The 19,267-nt window shown below is 38.9% G+C and overlaps 1 protein-coding gene across 8 annotated transcripts in view; it reads left to right on the forward strand.

Moving 5' to 3' along the window:
- Positions 1 to 19,267, forward strand: part of IQCM (IQ motif containing M) — a 166,479-nt gene that overhangs the window by 132,347 nt on the left and 14,865 nt on the right. For 7 of the 8 annotated variants that reach the window (XM_025185501.3, XM_025185499.3, XM_025185513.3 and 4 more), the window contains one exon: positions 129 to 287. The exons of the other annotated variant lie outside the window; for it this stretch is intronic. In XM_025185501.3, coding sequence (XP_025041286.1) covers positions 129 to 287 — 159 coding nt within the window. The remainder of the gene's footprint in view (positions 1 to 128; positions 288 to 19,267) is intronic. 8 annotated transcript variants of the gene reach the window in all.

The following is a 19,267-nucleotide window of genomic DNA, read 5'->3' on the forward strand; positions in this document are numbered from 1 at the left end:
CAAAGTATGTGATGAAACCAAATATCCATATGCAATGACCATTAATTTCAATGTGAATGCATGTATGTATCAGTATTTCAAGTGTAGTTGTAGGGCTCTGTATATAAATGTTCTCTATTTGTTCCCAGGTTTCGCTTCTGAAGTCAAAACCATCAAGAAGTATCACGCGCTCGAATTGGCTTTCACAATATTTCCTCCTGCTGGTTCAAAGCAGAACACTGTAGCTGTTTCAAAGTCAACCTGGGTGCAGCCCATAGTAGATGGAATTGATGGATATGGATATCTAGGTACAAATTTAAAAGCTATGTTGTGGTGGTGAGAGTGAGAGACCCCTTATGGAGGATCTCTGGGCACCTTGGTATAGAGCTATGTAGCTGCTGTTCTCTGAAGTGGAATGCTGGGAAGGGAAAAGAAGTAGAATGGGCATCTTAGATTTCTGATAGCATTGTGCTTAATGATTGGGGGGACAAAAGCACCTTATTGCTGTGATGATATCATTGCAAAGTCAATCGAAATAGGCTCTGAATGCCTCAGAGTAGAGTGGTCACTTTCCATGACAGCAGAGGAGTATGCTTGAGGCGCGATGTGACCCGCAGCTGGTGGCTTTGTTATGTGAATGCATTGGCTGCAAACCTTCGCAGGGGGAGAAGGAAGTGCAAAAACAAAAAGAGCAACTTTTTTACTCATTACAGAATGCAATAGTAGTTTCAGAGTAATTTTGCTGGTGCTCTGGATCTTCAGAAGGAGGACTCTTTCTGTACTCATCCCCTGTGAGTTTCCCTATAGAAAGCATTTGTAGTTTTGGCTCTGTGTGTGAGAATCCACAAGGCTAAAATTCCACATGGCTCACATCTGCTCATACTACATCATGCAGCAGCAACACAACTGTCTGTTGAAAATGGCATATTAGGACTGAATGTCTTGTCATTCTCTCCCCCACCCTTTCTGAAAAATTTCCCAAGCTTATTAATTAGACTATGAGCCAATTTCCAAGATTTGATCCAAAGTAGCAAGGATGCTGTACAGAAGAGTTGAAATCTAGAGCACAGGAAGATGAACACATGCAGCTGTATGGCTGAGCCTCTTACAATAAGGAATAAGGATCTTGTGCAAAAAGGGGTTCTTGCGCAAAAAGGAAATGTCCACACTGCTTGTTTTTGCACAAAAACCCCTTGCGCAAAAATGGCTTGACTAGATTATGCAAATGAAGCAGGATAAAATGCTAATCAGTGCTTCATTTGCATACTCTGCCGGCAAAAGCCAGCAATGTAGGCAAAGTCTAACAGTCACAAGCTTGTTGTTGAAAACCAATTGTGAGAAGATCCTTTTGAATCAGGAGATGCATAGCTGTTTCTTTCGCTAAACACATAAAATAGCACTGTTATGTAAATTGCTAGGTCAATTTACACCAACTGGGGATTGGGGCTTTTGCATGTATGTGTGGTTAGGATAATAAAACGGGCAGGCATCTATAGTATTTCACTGTTTGTATTGAAGTAGATTGGTAGATTTGTCTAGGCAATAGCTTCATGTTTAATATGTTTATTTAGATCTTCGATAGAACATTAGTGTGTTAAATTGAAATTATAATATAGATAAGAATGATACAGAAGACAAAAGTGGACCTTCAAATGAGATTATGTTGTATATGGTAAGGGCTACTTTTGGAAGCTTTTATAGTTTTTTCTAAGTGACCATCATATTGTATCTTTTTGACTTACAGTGGTTATTAAACTGGCTGACAAGAGAGATGCAGCAGTTGCCTTGAAAAGAGATTAGTCTATTAAAGGAGGACTTTCTATAGCTCAGTGATTCCTCTTCCTATAAACATTTTAGGAAAAATAGCCCTGGAAATTTATTGTGTATACTCATAAAAACTGGTACAGAATCCAGACATAACAACAGCTTTTTTCATTACTATTGATTTTGTTTCTGAGGCTTCTGAGATGTGTTGAACTTTCATCTGATAATTGAGTAGCAATGAATACACAGTTATCTGCTGATTTGCAGGAAGTAAAGTTTCATGTGATTTAAATAAATAGAAATGAACCTGTAAAATTATTTTCAGAGTACAATAGCTTTACTCATCTCTTTAATCAATATGGCATGTTTTGGGAGACTATTGCATAATGCTTTTTTCATTTATATTAACTGATATTGCTCCCACATTTCCTACTGGGTAATGTGTTAACATCTCTTTTTATTAAGAACAAGTGACCTTCACTGAATTTTTGAATTGGAAAGCGACAGAAAATACACAGTTCTACCTAAAATGTGTTATTTTCATAAAGTGACTTTTTCAGCTCAACGCATTTGCTATCTTGCATATTCAGAGTTATATCTGATCACTTTTCTGATTAAGGAGTCTGATAAATCCCCTGTATTCTCCCCTTATCTAGCTATGTTTTGATTTTAGAATTCTATCACTGGCATTGTGTGAGCCAGAAAATGAAGCTTAAGGCTTATCTTCTATATTGTTTGCAGAACTAGCAATAATTTGTATTAATTTTAATTAATAAAATCTTTACTTTTTAGTTGTGAACCAGGCAGATTTGATAAAGCAATCACTTGGATGCCATACATTTGGAATTAAGCAATTCCATTTTTACAATCAGTTTTTCAGTGTAGAGAGGTACTTAGGGTTAGAATTCTTTGAATGCTTAGTTTTCTGTCAAGGATCTGAGGAAGGCCATTTTGGTAGGGGGGAATAATCAATTATCTTGCTGGGACAAAGCAATACAATAACTTAACTAAAAACACTTTTAAACATTAGAAAAACTGATTATTTTTTCCCCCAAAAGTAATTACATTTCTCTCTAGATGAATAAACAGTGCACACATAATTTTCTATATGATCAAGATTTGAAAGCGATCTTTTTCTAAGAAAATTGCATTTGCTTTTCACAGAGCCAGAATGATTCTTTTATGTGAATAAAGGCAACTTGCGAGTGAGGGGATGGCTAACTAACAAGCAGTATTACTCATCTTCATCTTCATTTTCTTTTCTTTTTTTTTCTTGATCTTGGATGGGGAAGGAGGAGTGGGTTCATTCTCTTAAAGAGAATGGTTAGAGTTATTCCCTTATTTTAACCACATCATTTTCTCTCCTCTGTTGCTGAACCCACCATTTATTCTTTTCTTTTGGAATTTCATCAATACATTTTTACTAAATTCCATTATGTTTCTAGTATATACTACACAGTAGCAAAGTTCCCCAAGTCAGTGACAGAAGGTACACATGGAATTGGTTGATAGAATATCCTTACAATATTAAAGGGGAGACTGGGATGATTTCCCACCTTCTGATGGCATCCTCCTCCTCCACACCTCACTGAATTCTACTACTTTTCAGGGATTATTTCCCCCTATTCCCATGAAATAATTACAGAAGTGCAAAGTGTTTATCTTTGAGACCAAGAGCCTGATTTAATTTCTCACTGAAGTCAATGGAAAGACTTTGGATCAGAACACAGATGTGTGCTTTAATTAATATTCCATTAAAGACTTTACTCTGCAAGATCTTCTTCAAGCTTTCCTTCCACTTTCATGTTATACATGTTAAAACACTGTGCTCTGTTATGCACTTTAACTTTTTCCATGGAAAAATATACATAGTTCCAGCAAGTACATTGACTAAGGCCTTAGCTACACTACACTGGGGATCAACGCTGTAGACTTGATAAATCGATCTCCAAGAGTTCTCCTGTTGATGCTGGTACTCCACCAAGAAGAGAAGAGTAGCTGGTATCAAAATGAGAGCAGTCCCCATTATCCTTACCGCACACAAGATGATACAGTGAGTGTGTCAACTGTAGCTATTCTATTTGTGTAGCTGAAGTAGATTGATGGTACAGGTAAGTATAGACAAGGCATAAGATTGTTTGCTAGGAGGCATAGCCTGCTTGATTGTTCATTACATTGAGGAAATGGCTTTGATCCACTGGAAAAATAATTACATAGCTGCCAGTCTGTCACCTTCCTTCTCTGCAAGCACACATACCACTGCTACAAGGATTGTGTCACATGGAAAGGAAAATTGTAATAGGAGCCCCCTTATTCAGTGATTGTCAGAATGCTATTGTTCTATAGGGCTTTTGGAGAAAAGGATGCTTAACCTGATATGTTCCTGAGAAACACATCCACTACCCATGTTGACTAAGGTGAATTTTCTAATTAATAAACGTTTTGCTGAAAAATCCCAAACCAGCTGTGGACACACATTGCTGTAGAGTCAGACATAGCAAGGAAGTCAAAACCTCTTATGTATCCACTCTTACACGAAAGAACACAAGGCGAAAAGCAGGCAAATGTAGGCAGATGTCTAGCAAATCTGAGAAAGCACTGATTTAAGTTCAATCTGCAGCATGGAAAAGAAACACTTAGTGAAGAGAGAGCTTCTTTTCCCTTATCCTTATTATTACTTGGAAGTCACTTGCTGTCTATATTGCAGTGCTCTCATTAATGTTGCAGATCATAGCTCATTTATGAAATTGTGTTTCATGCCACTAGAGAGAGCACTTTACATCTTTGCACTATGACCTGAACTGATTATCAGCTGAACTCTAGAAAAGTTTGAAGATTTGGCTTTAATCTAAAAAGTCCTAAATATTTCAGGTCATGGCTGCTTGAGACATTTCCTCCTTCTCAATTTGGTTCCACAATAATTGTGATTTTCATTTGTGGTCAAATTAATTGTTTTCTTTTACTTCAGATCAGAAAAAATATGTACTTGTGGTCACTATTATGTATACATAGGGATTAAGTAATTTTTGACAGATTTCATCTCTACTTCTGTTTGCAGACTGTTCTAGAAAAAGGTATACTTGTCTTGAATTTTAACATATAAACTTTAATGCCAGAAAGGACAATTTTGATCTTCTAGCCTGACCGTCTGCACCCTGCAGGCCCCAGAACTTCACCCAGTCATTTCTGTAAGAGACCCACAACCTTTGGCTAATATAATGAGTTGTCAACGGTTCTTGAATATCTTAATATCTGAAATCCAAAATTTGAAATTTGAGCTATGTTTCATAGTTCTGACTATTTGGACTAAACTTCTTCCCATGCTCAACAACTTCTCCCCCCACACTCCAAGGGTATGTCTACACTATCACCCTAGTTCGAACTAGGGTGGTAATGTAGGCAAGCGGAGTTGCAAATGAAGCCCGGGATTTTAATTTCCCGGGCTTCATTTGCATAAAGCTGGGCACCGCCATTTTTAAATGTCCGCTAGTGCGGACTCTGTGCCTCGTGGCTACACGCGGCACGGACTAGGTAGTTCGGACTAGGCTTCCTAGTCCGAACTACCGTTACTCCTCATTTCACGGACTAGGAAGCCTAGTCCGAACTACCTAGTCCGTGCCGCGTGTAGCCACGAGGCACAGAGTCCGCACTAGCGGACATTTAAAAATGGCGGCGCCCGGCTTTATGCAAATGAAGCCCGGGAAATTCAAATCCCGGGCTTCATTTGCAACTCTGGTTGCCTACATTACCACCCTAGTTTGAACTAGGGTGGTAGTGTAGACATACCCCAAGAGCTTCAAAGTATATCAAATATCTGATTTGTGAGATTGAATCTCAGGGATGGAGGGAGAGGAGTAGGGAGCACTCGGAAGAGGTAGGGTGGCTGCAGAGCCCTGCAGCCAGGGGCCAGAAATGGAGTCTGGGAATTCATCCCAGGTGGCCACGGAGTGTGTCCCAGCTGTGGCGCTCCAGAACCATCCCACCTCTTTCCCCAAGCACCCTTCATCCCCTCTCTGTCAATGCCATGTCCTCTGTTGCCTATGGAGAGGAACCCTGCAGCCAACAGCAGCAGAAGGACCAGCATTGACCTCCCCTGGTCTGTCATATTTCCTGATTTGGGACAGGTTAGATCCCAGAGGTGCCAGGCCAGCCAAGTTCAAACTGTAGTAAATCCTAATTATGTAAAAGACCACATAAAGGACACATAACAAAATTATCAGACACAGATTAACACAATATGTTAAGGAAGAGTCAACACAGCTTGCATAAGGGATAATTATCTTACTAATCTATTAGAAATCTTTGAAGGAATCAACAAGCATGTGGACAAGAGTGAACTAGTCAATAGCTTACTTGGACTTTCAGCAAGCTTTTAGCAGGGTCCCACACCAACAGCTCTTAAGCAAAGTAAGCAGGCATGGGATAAGAGGGAGGTCCTTTCATGGATCAGTGATTGGTTACAAGATAAGTAACAAAAGATAGAAATAAATTATCAGTTCAGTGTGGACAGAGATAAATAGGGGACCTTCAAATGATGTCAGGGACAAATGCTGTTCAACCTAATCATAAATGATCTGGAAAAGGGAGTCGGATGACAAAGGTAGCTGATGTTATAAAATGAGGAAAAACAATAAATCCAAAGCTGATTGCAAAGAGCTACAAAGGAGTCTCACTATACTGGGTGACAAGGTAACAAAATGGCAAATGAAATTCAGTGTTGACAAGTGCAAAATAACATACTACTGAAAAAATAATTCCAATTATTAATATGTTGGGCTCTAAATTAGTTGTTACCACTCAAGAAAGAGATCTTTGTGGATAGTCTCTGAAAACATCCACTCAGTGTGCAACAGCTGTACAATTAGCCAAGTGATTAGGAACTATTTAGGAAAGAGAGAGATAATAAAACAGAAAATATTAAAATGCCACTGTATAAATTCATGGAATAATATACATTGTTCTGGTCACTCCATCTCAAAAAAAGTTATATTAAATATAGAAAAGGTACAGAGAAAGGCAACAAAATGATTAGTGGTAAGGAACAACTTCCATATAAGGAGAGTTTAAAAGGTAGGGCCTGTTCATCTTTAAAAAGAGATGAATAAGAAATAAGGAGATCTATAAAATCATAAATGGTATGGAGGAAGAAGAAGGAAGTTTTTGAAAAAATGAAACAAATTATCATTTCCCCTCTTCCTACTCCCCAATAACGTGGATTGGGAACTTGAATGCCAAAATTCAGCCTGATCAAATGTGTAAATTTGAATTACTTAAAGAGTTGTTAATGACAATCCAAGACAACTTAAAGCAGTACAACTGGCACTATTATAATGAATTCAGCCCTTATTTTTAGGGATTTAGTGTTTGGTTTGCAATAAAAAATGTTTGAAAGCAGAAAATACTTTTGCCAAGGCTTTCAATGCTTTGACCATGATTTGTATTCCTGCAGTTACATGCAGAGAACTGTGCCTTTAAGAAAATATTATTTGGAAAACAACCAGATGTCTGGAAAGGTAGTTTAAATATCTATCTTCAATAAATTGTCTACAGACTAAAATTTATACTCTGAACACTGTAATACATAGAATAAATCAAAATGTCCCATTAATTATATTTACGATGTGTCCTACTTGTTAAAAATGCTTGCAAATGACATGCTTTTGTCACAGACCTTGAACAATATATGCCATTTGAAATTTATGCTGAATAAGTAATTCATAAAAAAAGTTAAAATTAAAGCAGTTATGTGCTAGCAAAAACCATTGAGTGCACACAGGATTTACATGATCAGTCTCAAAACTATGGGCAACTTAGCGTTGTATTTCTTATGCACAAAGGAGCAGGTTAAGGACTGAGGGTAAACTTTTCAAAAGTGCCTAAGTCCCATTTTCTTCAGTTTGTAATAATGGTTGAACCTCTCTAAAGCAAGACTCTCTGGTCCAGCAGGACCACAGATGTTCCAGGACCAAAGTCCTGGTGGAGGGCTGGCATCAGGGAGCCCTGTGGGCTGGCAGGTCAGAAAGCTGCCAGCAGAGGTAGGAGCCTGGCTTTCAGCAGCAGGTCTACCCAGGCAGGCCTGCATGGCAGCAGGCCAGTGACAGGGATGGGAGGATGGCTGGGAGGCCAGCACATGGGGACTGGTGGTAGGGGGAACCAGAAATGACCTCCCATGATTTGGCAAAATCCCACATCTGGGACAGGTCAGGTCTTGAGGGTACCAAACCTCTAGTCTATATCTCACCAAAAATTAATGTGGATCTGACTCCCAAGAGTGATTCTAGGATATGGGAGACCTGACTAGAGCTGAGCAATTATTTGATTTGCTAAAATGAAAAACCAAAAAATGTAGTCTGGATTGAACAAAAGGTTTTGATTCTCATTTTAAATTGACATTTCCAATTCCCCCCCCCCTTTTTTTGCCATAACTATTAGCCAATGTAACTGGAATTCACAAATGACTTCAGTTGTCCAAAAATGCATTAACTGGTGAATTTGAAATTCACTGAAAAAATTTCACTCTGTTCTAGACTGGGTTCAATTGCACCATCTATGCATAATTAGGTTTACATGCCTAACTCACATTTAAATCAATGGGAAGTAGGTGGCTATACACTTTTGAAAATCCCATCTGAATCTTTAAGTACCTTTAAATTCTGACCCTAAGTGCCTCATTCCCTTTTGAAAATGGAACTTTATCTCCTAAGTCACTTAAACACTTTTTGGATGAGTTTTTCAGCCCTCATGTTCTCAGTCCATTTTATGTTCTTGTATTTCCTTTTTTCCTATATTCAGAACTGTAAATTTAAAAGAAAAAAACAAAGTCTTTGGGATTAGTCAAGTTAAATTATTTTATTTAAATATGTTTTTTCATATCTAATTAAAGAAATCTATAAAAATGTGTGGATTAAAAATATATTTAGCCCTAGCTTTAGTGGGCACAATTAGTCTTGAGTTCAATTAGCACAACAGACCATAATTGTCTCAGTGCAATTACGTACAAATTGAATACTTAAACTATGGGATTCCCACAACAGAGAGAAACCTTTTGAAGATTCTGTTGGGACCAGAGTTGGCTGAAATTACAAATATCCTGTACATGGGAAATTTAGACATTTCCAAATATCGGTCTGATCCAATTCAGACTGAATCCAATTTTTGTAGACATTTCTTATGGACTGGAGATTCTGACAAGTTTTATTTAGGAAACTTCAACATACCAAAATGGCAGAGTTGACAGCCTAAACTTTATGAACCACAGCTTGCTTGGGGGGTTTCAGATATTCCAAGCTGCCAGGCTTCTGGTTCTTCAGCAGGGATCTCAGAAACCCTCAAACTCCCCGGGGGAGCCCAAGAGGTGTTCACACAGTGTTTTAGAACAAGCCTCCTAGATTGGGTTGACAGGGATAGTGGGACTTGTACTATCTAAAAATATCTATAGGATTATGACTTTGAAATTTTTGCTCAGTCTGGAGTTTGGACACTGAAGCCTGGGGATGGGGATAGGATACTCACTCCAAATTACTGTATTGATATTGCCTCAGACTTCCTGTACCCCTACAAGTAATTTCATGCTTGACAAACCAACAAAATTATCTTGGAAATTACATAAGTCTGATACAGGTAAGTACAAAGGTCCATCCACCCAGATGAGATTGCAATATTGGGGTCATAAAGATATTCAGAATGGCAGATCCAAGCAATTCAGCTAGAGATTTAACACAAAAGTTTATGCATTTTAATACATACATCCTTGGACACACTGTCTTGGTGCCCTAGTGATTGTACTTCTTTATAATTTTAACAGATGCAGGATTAAGATTTTTTTTCTAGGACAATTCTTTCTTGACTAATAAATGAGAAGAACAGCTTTATGCTAGCAGTCAAGAAACTCAATAATGTCAAATCTGTGATTCATCCTTGTAGTCCTTTGAATATGTGAAAGCAACTGACAAAATACATTTCTAAAAACATGCCAGTGCATCAAGTTTTAGGAAACTCTACATGCCTTAAACTTTATTTTATTGTTCTTTGAAACACACTTTCTATTATTAATTATTCATTATGTATTATTTTATTTTATTTTAATTATTTTATTAATTTTATTTTACTATATATTGCTTACATTCAGCTTGTCAAATTTGACTAGATATCATGGTTGTTTTCCCAATTTTGTTTATACTGGCATTTCTCTAACATTTAAGAAAAACAACAAAAACAAAAATGCTAAAAATATATTTTGATAACATGATTGTCACAGACATGAGCCAAGCCAGCCAGTGTGAGTGCCTACCTCAGGGATCTTAGAGACCCTAAATTTGTGGTATGTTCTATAATTAGATTTCACCCACCAATAACACAGAAATGCTAAAGGAGTAGGTGTAGGAGATTTCCATACATGGATTCAGAACTTTAGTGCAAACATATTCAAAAGTAATAAAGCAAAAATTATATATTTCCTAATAACATAGGATATATACATTACCAGTAAGTTTAATGCATACAACAACTTAGAAGCATTTCATAAAGTCTAAACACTAAATACATTATTATAAGTCTAATACTTTTTTTTTTAACAAAACTAATACTGGTGAGCTGGTTTGGTTCCCAGCTGTGAGTTTGTCAGTTATCTTATGCTAATTGCTTGGCCATAGGTGGCTCTTGGTTTAACAGCATCATAATAACAATTTGTCTTTCCTTTAAAATCAATAGGAGTTAAATGTCTAAGCAATTAAAAATCCTACTGCCAGCATCTTTAGGTGCCTACAGACTTTGAAAATTGCTCCCAAGCACTTTTGAAAATGTTACCCTACATCTCTAATTTTACCATGCTGCAACTTTGGGACTCTTTATTGGAATAAAATCAAAGAGTGAATCATGACTACTACTTCCTGCACTACGTTTATTTTTATTGATCATCTTATGTACCAAATATGCCCTATCTGATTTAAATTGTGAAATCTGAAGATAAAAGGTCTGAAGTAGAATTGGAGTTGGTTTTGAACCCTCTATGCTATTCCAGGTCTTCTTCAATGCTTCTGCCATTTAAAGTTCCCAATTATTCTACTTTGTCTAGGCCAGGGGTGGGCAATAAGCATCTTGTGGGCTGGACATGGTTTGTCAGTTTCTGGTGAGCTGCTGGATGTTTTATTTTCCTATATGTCCACAGGTATGGGCACTTGCAGCTTCCATTGGCCATGGATTACTGTTCCCATCCAATGTGGACTTCAGGCAGTGGTGGCTTATTGTGCACCACTGTTGTAAGCTCTCTTCCTCCTCTTTGAGTACCTGAAAGTGTTTTTAAAAGCAAGGAGAGTGCAATTACTACACTCTCTGCAGATTTAGGATGGATGAATCTGGAGGATTCTAGCTTGCTGCAGATCAGTAAAACCTGAGTCTCCCATATAGAGGTCTCCATGGGACAGAGTTGAACAGTCATTCTGCTTTAGTGAACACACATCCTTTCCATACATGGATCTCAGTGTTTCTTAAACTTTTTAAGACCAAGGAACACCAAACAATATTTTTTTTTATGAGGAACCCCATGGATTTTTTGTTGGGGGGGGGGGAAAGGTGGGGGGGAAAAGGGTCAGGGAGGAAGTTATTGAGCAAAAAAAAAAATTGCCTGCCCCTTTAAGGGAAGCCATTTTGAATTATGTTGTTCTCTGCGGCACACCAGTGTACAACAGAACACAGTTTAAGGAGACTTCGCTTCTGCAGTAGGATGTATATCCATCATGATCCTGAGCATTAAAAATCCAACCGTGCTCTACATTTCTGCAATCACATTAAAAGTAGAATGGATAAGAATATTTCAAATTATCTTCTTCTTTTATTTCCAATATTCCATCTACTATATGGTTTAGGTGATGAGAGTTCTACTTCAGAGACAGCAGATTTTCCTTGATGATGTTCTGGGAACTTCTTCAAATAGCTGTTTGCCTTAACCAAAAAAAAAAAAAAAAAAAAATTACTGTAGCCTTTTGCTGCTGCTACCAACAAGGGGACATAACTTCTGTAATTTTCTTAGTAGCTATTTCTCCTGCTGAGTTTTTTTAATAATCAGTATTTCAATGGGAACCAAAAAAGTTTATATTTAAATATTACTAGCTGGCATTGTGTTTGCATCAAAGAAGATTCTTCTTAAACCCTGGTACTCCAGGTGGAACATAGGTCATCTACAAGTCTCCTCCACTTCACTCTGTCTTGAGACAAAACTTCTAGCTGACTCCAGGAGTACCCCAGTTGTTGTCCTTCAATCTCAGTAGATCAAAGAAGATTGATACAGCTATAAAGCATTTAGGGGCAAAATGTAACACATTCCTTATTTATACCACACTTGATGTCAATGGGAGTTTTGAACGTAAGTGGAGTTGGATTGTTTCCTTAGGAACCATCATATCCAATCAAGTATCCATACTGAACATAAGACTACCCATTACACTTCATGTGTCTTCTATACACAGAAGTTGGCTAAGAACCCATTATGGGCAGAAGATTTCTTGTGGCAGAAACTACTCACATATTTTAACAAAATAACAATGAAAGAAAAAAATATTTGATCGTGTAATAAGGCATACTGAAATAATAGAAAGGTTGTCTGACCAGGACTAGGGCAAGTTTTATGGCAGTAAAGCTACTCACCAAAAAATGGAGTTTCATTCAAATCAAAACCATAGTTGATGGAGTTATGGATTCTGCCACACCTGCTGACTTGAAGTGGTTTCCATTAAATGCAGTGCTTATAGTTTGGCTTGATGACTCTCAATACCCATACTTTACCAATTTTTCATCTTTGTGACCAAAACTATTCACAAATTTCACACAGTTTCAGCCATTTATATGGCTGGAGGAGGACAAGGAAGTGGTAGTTGGTGTCACTCTCCCTTTATCCCTGTGGTTAAGGCTCTCACTTGGAATAAAGGAGACACAGGTTTGAATCTGTTCTTGATTTGGAATACTACTGTAAACATGTACACCCAATAGCAGACACTGTTTGTGGAGTGAATGGTAGAATATCCCTTATCTTGAACATAATAATTCAGCTTAAGTGATTGGCTTTTAAAGCTGGCAGTCAATAACTGATGTGTGACTACAGTAACCTCCGTCAAATGCCCAGAGTGCAGATGTACCTAACCATACGAGCAGCAATGTTGCCTGGTAGTTTCAATAGTGACAATATCAAAGTCATCCATGGAAGAGGTAGAATTATACTATAAATTGAAATTGAGAAGTGTAAAATAGGAATGACTGCTCTTCACATCTAAATGTATGCTCTGAAGTAATATATATTTGAAGACCAATTCGCTTTGTTGTAAGGACATCAAAGAATGTTATAGGGACATTAAAGATTACATCTACACTACAAGCTGGGCATGTGATTTCCAGTTTGTGTATAAATACTTGCGCTAGTTCATATCAGAGCTAGTGTGCTAAAAATAGTACAGCTGTCATAGAAAGGTCAGTGGCAACACGGGCTAGCCACCTGAGCTTTGGAGTACATTCAGCTAGATTGTGCTGCTGATGCTTGTGCTACTATAGCTATGCTGCTGTTTTTAGCATGCTAGTTCAGATGAGAGGTAGTATGAGTACATGTGTGCGAACTGGGAATCACACCGCTAGTTCAGAGTATAGCCATAGCCAAAGTGGCAGTTGCAGAAATAAATGATGTAGTTGTTGCTAAGCAAAAGCATCAATACTAAGGAGATTTTTCTCAGTGAGGACCTTTCAGAATATTTCATTCAAGGGATACATAAAGTTGTACTTGTGACAGCTAGTGCTTACTGTGGTACCATATAGTGGTTATATACCTAGTTATATACTACTTTTGCCTATCTCATGCATCCCCTGTGGTGATGATTACTGCACAGTGGCTGTCTCCTTTCCAATAGAAAAAGACTCAGCCTGCTGGTGAGGTCACCAGCTGAGTCTGCTGCCCCCCTTCTCATAGACTCATAGACTTTAAGGTCACAAGGGACCATTATGATCATCTAGTCTGATCCCTGCACTTGTTAATTCTCAAGGATTAACAGAATCTACTGTATAAAAATCCAATATAAGAGAGTCTGCAGCCCACATCTCTGTGGGCTGAATGCTCTTTCCTTGAGGTTTAAAGTGCTACATGTCTCCTTATCTTGTCCCTCCCCTAAGCCTGTAATTGCTACCACTTGCACTCTTTCTCCACAGGCAGGACTCTAACTGAACCCTTATTCAAGAGAGTCCAAGACCCATTGTACCTACTTTCCTATTTGACCCCCTTCTTTCTTTTTCTTTTCTTGCCATTTTAGGCATATCAGTATCAGCATGTGAAGCTATGACCTATTTCACTACCTACCACAGTTTTTGCATAATCAAAATCTGTATCCTCTCACCTTGTCTTGGAACCTTACAAAAACACAGTCATGCTTTATTTTTAATCCCACCCCACTTTCCTGGCATTTCACTAGTCCTTTCAGACTATGTTCTTTCTTCTTGAGACATCTCAATTTGACACAAATAATCTTTCTGTCTATAAAAACAATGAGTCTGGTGGCACTTTAAAGACTAAAAAAATTATTATTGTATAAGCTTTTGTGAGCAGCAACTCACTTCCTGAAATGCAAAAGAGAAGAGAAAAGGAAAGGAAAAAAAGGAAGGAATACAGAGTTGGGAGAGTGGCAGCAGTGCTAATTAAATCAGAGTGGACGTGGCTCATTAACAGTGATGGCAAAGGGAAAGTACCTTACCTATTGTAATGGGAGAATGACTACATGTGTCTATTTAAGCCCTGCATTGCCATAGCAGATGCTGAACTGTTCCCTTAATTTTGCACATTTTGCATAACCCAGCTTTGTATGTATTAGATACAAATAACCATTCATCCCACAGTGACTTCTTAGCACTCTATAGCTATTTCACTTCTTCTGTCATAATGGTGTAGTATAATATTGCCAACACATAACACAGAACCTTCATCCTTTATTCTCTCTGGTCCATATATCTTGCCATTTTTTCTTAAGTTCTCTCTCAATCAAAATTTTCCAGTTATGGGTATTCAAAGGAATGTTTATGTCAACCTAATTTTAAGGCATTTTTGCTGCATTATCTGCCATTTCATAGCCAAATATTCTAGTGTGCGAAAAACCACACTATTACTAGACTCATACCTAATTGTACTGTCTTTGTAGTTATCAACAATATTTAATGGCTATTCCTACTTTCTGGTTTTCCCTTTCTGATCTTATTATAACTGATAAAGAGTCAGAGAGGATAGCAGCTGTAGCCGGGTGTACTCCATTACCCAGGTCTGTGCCAACAATGTGCCCACCAACTGAGCCATCATAATAGTCACAAAATTGGATAGTTTCAATTATCTTTTAGTTCCAAATTCAGGGTTACAAAAGACCATTACCAATCTACCCATGCTGTCGTTATTTGATCTGTCTGTATAGATACAGTAAATGGGGTCAGCATTGCCATATATGAACACACATTTTTATTCATCATATTTGATAATGCTGCTGTTCTCTTTATTTTATTGTATAATTCCAGTCCACAACTGGTGAGACAACCATTCAGCTATAGTTCTATTTCCCATTACTTACAATTTTAATTCTTCCATTTAATTAAACTCTTCCTCCTTCCCCCTCTTGCCCCCACCTTGTTAGCATGTGGGATTTGGTGGCATTGAGTTACATCTTGTCTATTTAATTCTCAACAGTACTCATATATTTGTGCAGTACTCTTATTTTTACTGTTAACCTTAGCCCATTAGTCTTAGCCTAAAAGACTAAAACTAGTATTTTCATCCTTAAATTTATAGGCATTTCTCTGAGAGCTGCGTGCATCACACACCATGGTGTTATAATGTTTGCAGCACATGTGATTTGAAAAGGCTGGGTTTGAATTGGTTCTAATTGTTTAAATGTTGATTTAGAGGCCAAACTGAAGCCGTGGTATCCATGATCTATATCTGGTCTTAAGTGTTATATACAGTGTCATCAGTATGTTCTCATCTTTTACCTCAGTTGTTCCCAGAAATTATTTTAAGAAGATTCTTAGTATCTTTATATTTAGTCTTGATGTGACCTTTCCAAGTTACAGTAGTTTGTTAGTAAACATAACTCCAGAAAATATAAAATTATGTACTACCTGAATTGTCTCTGCAGTCCCATATGTTCTATTCCAACCCCATCTTTCATTTTGTGAAAATTGTTCTATTTTGTTTTATGAACTGAGAACTTAAATCTCCAAGAATCTTCCTATTTCAACTCCCCCTGAGTACCTCATTGGTTTTTCTAATCTATGTTTGACCCCCTATAACACAGTCATCTGCAAATAGGGTAATACCCATTCCTGCCCATACACTCTTTGGATAATTAATTATGATATTAAACAATGTAGTACTGATAATAGTCCCTGTTGGGCATCATTAGTAATTTATAAATATTCAACAAAGTACAGGTTGAAACTCTCTAAACCAGGACTTGATTACTTACCACCTACTTGTTTTTTAGATGTTTGAAAATTGGGATTCTTTCGGGGTTTTCTTTCAACATTACCTTGGCTTTGATATATAATTAGTATAGAAAATGCAGCTCTCATTCCATCATTTTTGTAATTTCCCATCTGCATTTACTTGCTATATTTCTTGTTGCAATTACAGATCTAAACATAAAAAGATTCCATCCACCAAATTAAAGTAGTGCTTACAAATTTCATACTGTGCATGTCAATGAATGGTTCCAGGTGTTTGCCATTATCAACTTTCTGCTTCACCATAATTTATTATGGCTATTAAGGTCTCCACAAATAATGTGCAGGCCTTTGCTACCCTTCACTAACCTTCCAATTCTAGATTGTCTAGTTTTTTTACCTGTGTTAGAAACATTATAAATTCATATAAAGATGTTGTTATTCTCTATTTTGACATAAGACCTTCTTTTATAGAGACCCTCCTCTGGTTATTGCCTTCTGTGACAGATCGGGCCATGTCTGGGCACAGCTGAGGGCGTCCGCTCAGGGCGAATTGCTCAAATCCGGGACTCCTTACAGCCCCCATCCGGGGCTCCTTACAGCCCCCAGACTGGTGACCTCTCTGAACAGGCCACAAACCAGTCCCACAGAGCACTTCAGCTGCCTACCTCAAGCCTCACGAGCAAAACCCCTCCGATACCCCAGCAATATCTCTGCCTCAGATGGCCCCGGGCCTCATACACAGGTGGGGGGTCCTAGCACCCAATCCCACCTACCCCGAACAAGTTCTGTCCGGTTCCAAGAAACCAGCCACAGATCCCTGGTCAATTTACCCACAAATCACGCTGGGCCAATCTTTTAGCATCTAACATCTAAAGGTTTATTATTACAATAAAGAAAAGCATGAGAGTAAGGTTGTTAAGGAATAGTACATTACATGCACCGAATCTCCCAGGTCTCGATGCAGGCTCTAGCAGAGATGTTACAGCTGCTGGCTTAAAAGTCCTTGATGCACATCCTAGAACCATTTCAACCAGAAAGAACACTGTCTGAATGACCTGCTAACCTGGATCCTACTTCAGAAGACATTCAAATCTGCACTTGAAAGGGAATCCTCTGAACTGGCATTCATGCTAAAATTTGACACTCTCCGCAGGGGAATTAACAAAGACTCCAACTATCTTACCCATTACAAAGATAGCTTCCCCAATTATCACCTCTAATACTATTAACTCACAGACATTTCCCCTTCCCCACCTCTAATATCATTAACTCACTGGCATTCACCTTCCTTCCCCACCCCCCACATACCCCTTCTGTTCTGTAATGTGATTTGTCCTTTTCATGTGTGTTCATTTTTTTAAAATTGTATCCTTTGGTATATATGGTTGTGACTATTTTCTTCCATTATTTGATCTGAGGAAGTGGGTCTGGCCCACGAAAGCTCATCATCTAATAAACCATCTTGTTAGTCTTTAAAGTGCTACATAGTCCTGTATTTTGTTTCATCCTAGAACCAGGATGGGTTCACAGGTCTTTCCGGCTCTTCGATCCCTGTATCCTCTGGGATGAAGTGCTGAGCTGAGAACAAGATGGCGTCGACCACATGGCCTATTTATCCCTCCTTCCTGGTCCCTTCTTGGCTGTAGCAGGTCACCTGGCCAGAGGCCAATCTCTGTGTTCCCTGCTGGCAGCTCTCAGGTGACAGCCTCCATTCTTTAGGTGTGTCCTTGGACCATTGAGAGCCGTTGTCCCACAGGGCCTCGCTAATTAGCATGTCCACAGGCTTGGCCCTGCCCAATGCTCAACCACATGCAAGGAAATATTCAGTATCCACACAAGTACATGCTAATAATTACACACACAGACATTATACAAACACATGAACAGCGTACATAGGATTATCAGACAGTAAGCTTCTATTCAATACCTCATATGGCCCCCTTCTATACCATTTTTGGGGCTAACACCCCCACCTATGGGTACATCAGTGATCTGGCTGCTCCCCTCAAGATCCAGTAACGTGACACCTTCCTTCGGAGCTGACTGACTCTTTCAAGTTCCTTCTCAATTAGGCTCTGCCACATGGAACCAGAACTGCTCCTGAACCCCTTCTTTTCCAGTGTGGAGGTCTATTGCACCATCACAAGTTCTGAGTTGTCCAGGCCTTGATGGTGCCTCCATTTGGACTGGTGGAGTTGATGCGTTATTAGCAGAAATGTAAAAAGCTATTCATTTGCAGTTATTTTTATTGCTACATGCAGGCTCTGGGTCTATCTGAATCATAGACCAATAAATAAAGTACTAAATACGTTATGAAATAAGTATTAGACTTCTGAGAAGTTTTTGATCGAGGATTAAGGGAACAGCTATTTCACTCGTTGTTGAGCCTTATTACTGAGTATAATATGTTTCCTTGAGTGGTCTCACGTAGTTATGGTTGCCAGAAGTCCAGTTTTGAACCAGACAGTCCAGTATTTGAGCTTTCTGTCTGGGAAACAAATTGAGAAAATACCAGACATATAAATGTCTGGTATTTTCTAATTAAGTTTTATTATTATCATGAGTATCAGTACGTAGTTGCGTACTGCCTGGCTGGTAGACGTGCTGACACTGCGTTAGCGTGTCTGCCAGCCAGAGAGTACGTAACTACACAGGGTGGGATGGAATCCCGGGGGCCGGACTCACTAGTGCGCCCTACTGAGACCGTTCGTGGGATGGGCAGCACTCCGGGATCTGCGTGCACCTGGGCCAGCCCCACTCCCCGCCAGCCGGTTCCCCCCCTTGCTCTGCCCCCGCCCAGCTCCTTTCTCCCCTCCCCCAGCCAACCCCACTCCTCCCAACACCCTCCCGGCCAGCCCTGATCCCGCTGGCTGGTTTACCCCCCCCCCCCAGCCAGCCCCTCTTCCCCCAATCCTCTCCTGACCAGCCCTGCTTCCTGCCAGCTGCCCCCACCCCCATCTGAGATCAAGCGTGTCTGGTATTTTTTTGAAATCATCTGATAACCCTACACGTAGTTACCATATCTGCAAAAGTACATCTAGTCTTGAATAACATGCTGCAGTTACTCACA

Source organism: Pelodiscus sinensis, chromosome 4 (assembly GCF_052426305.1).
Source record: "Pelodiscus sinensis isolate ZL-2025 chromosome 4, ASM5242630v1, whole genome shotgun sequence".
In the NCBI taxonomy this organism is placed as follows: domain Eukaryota; kingdom Metazoa; phylum Chordata; order Testudines; family Trionychidae; genus Pelodiscus; species Pelodiscus sinensis.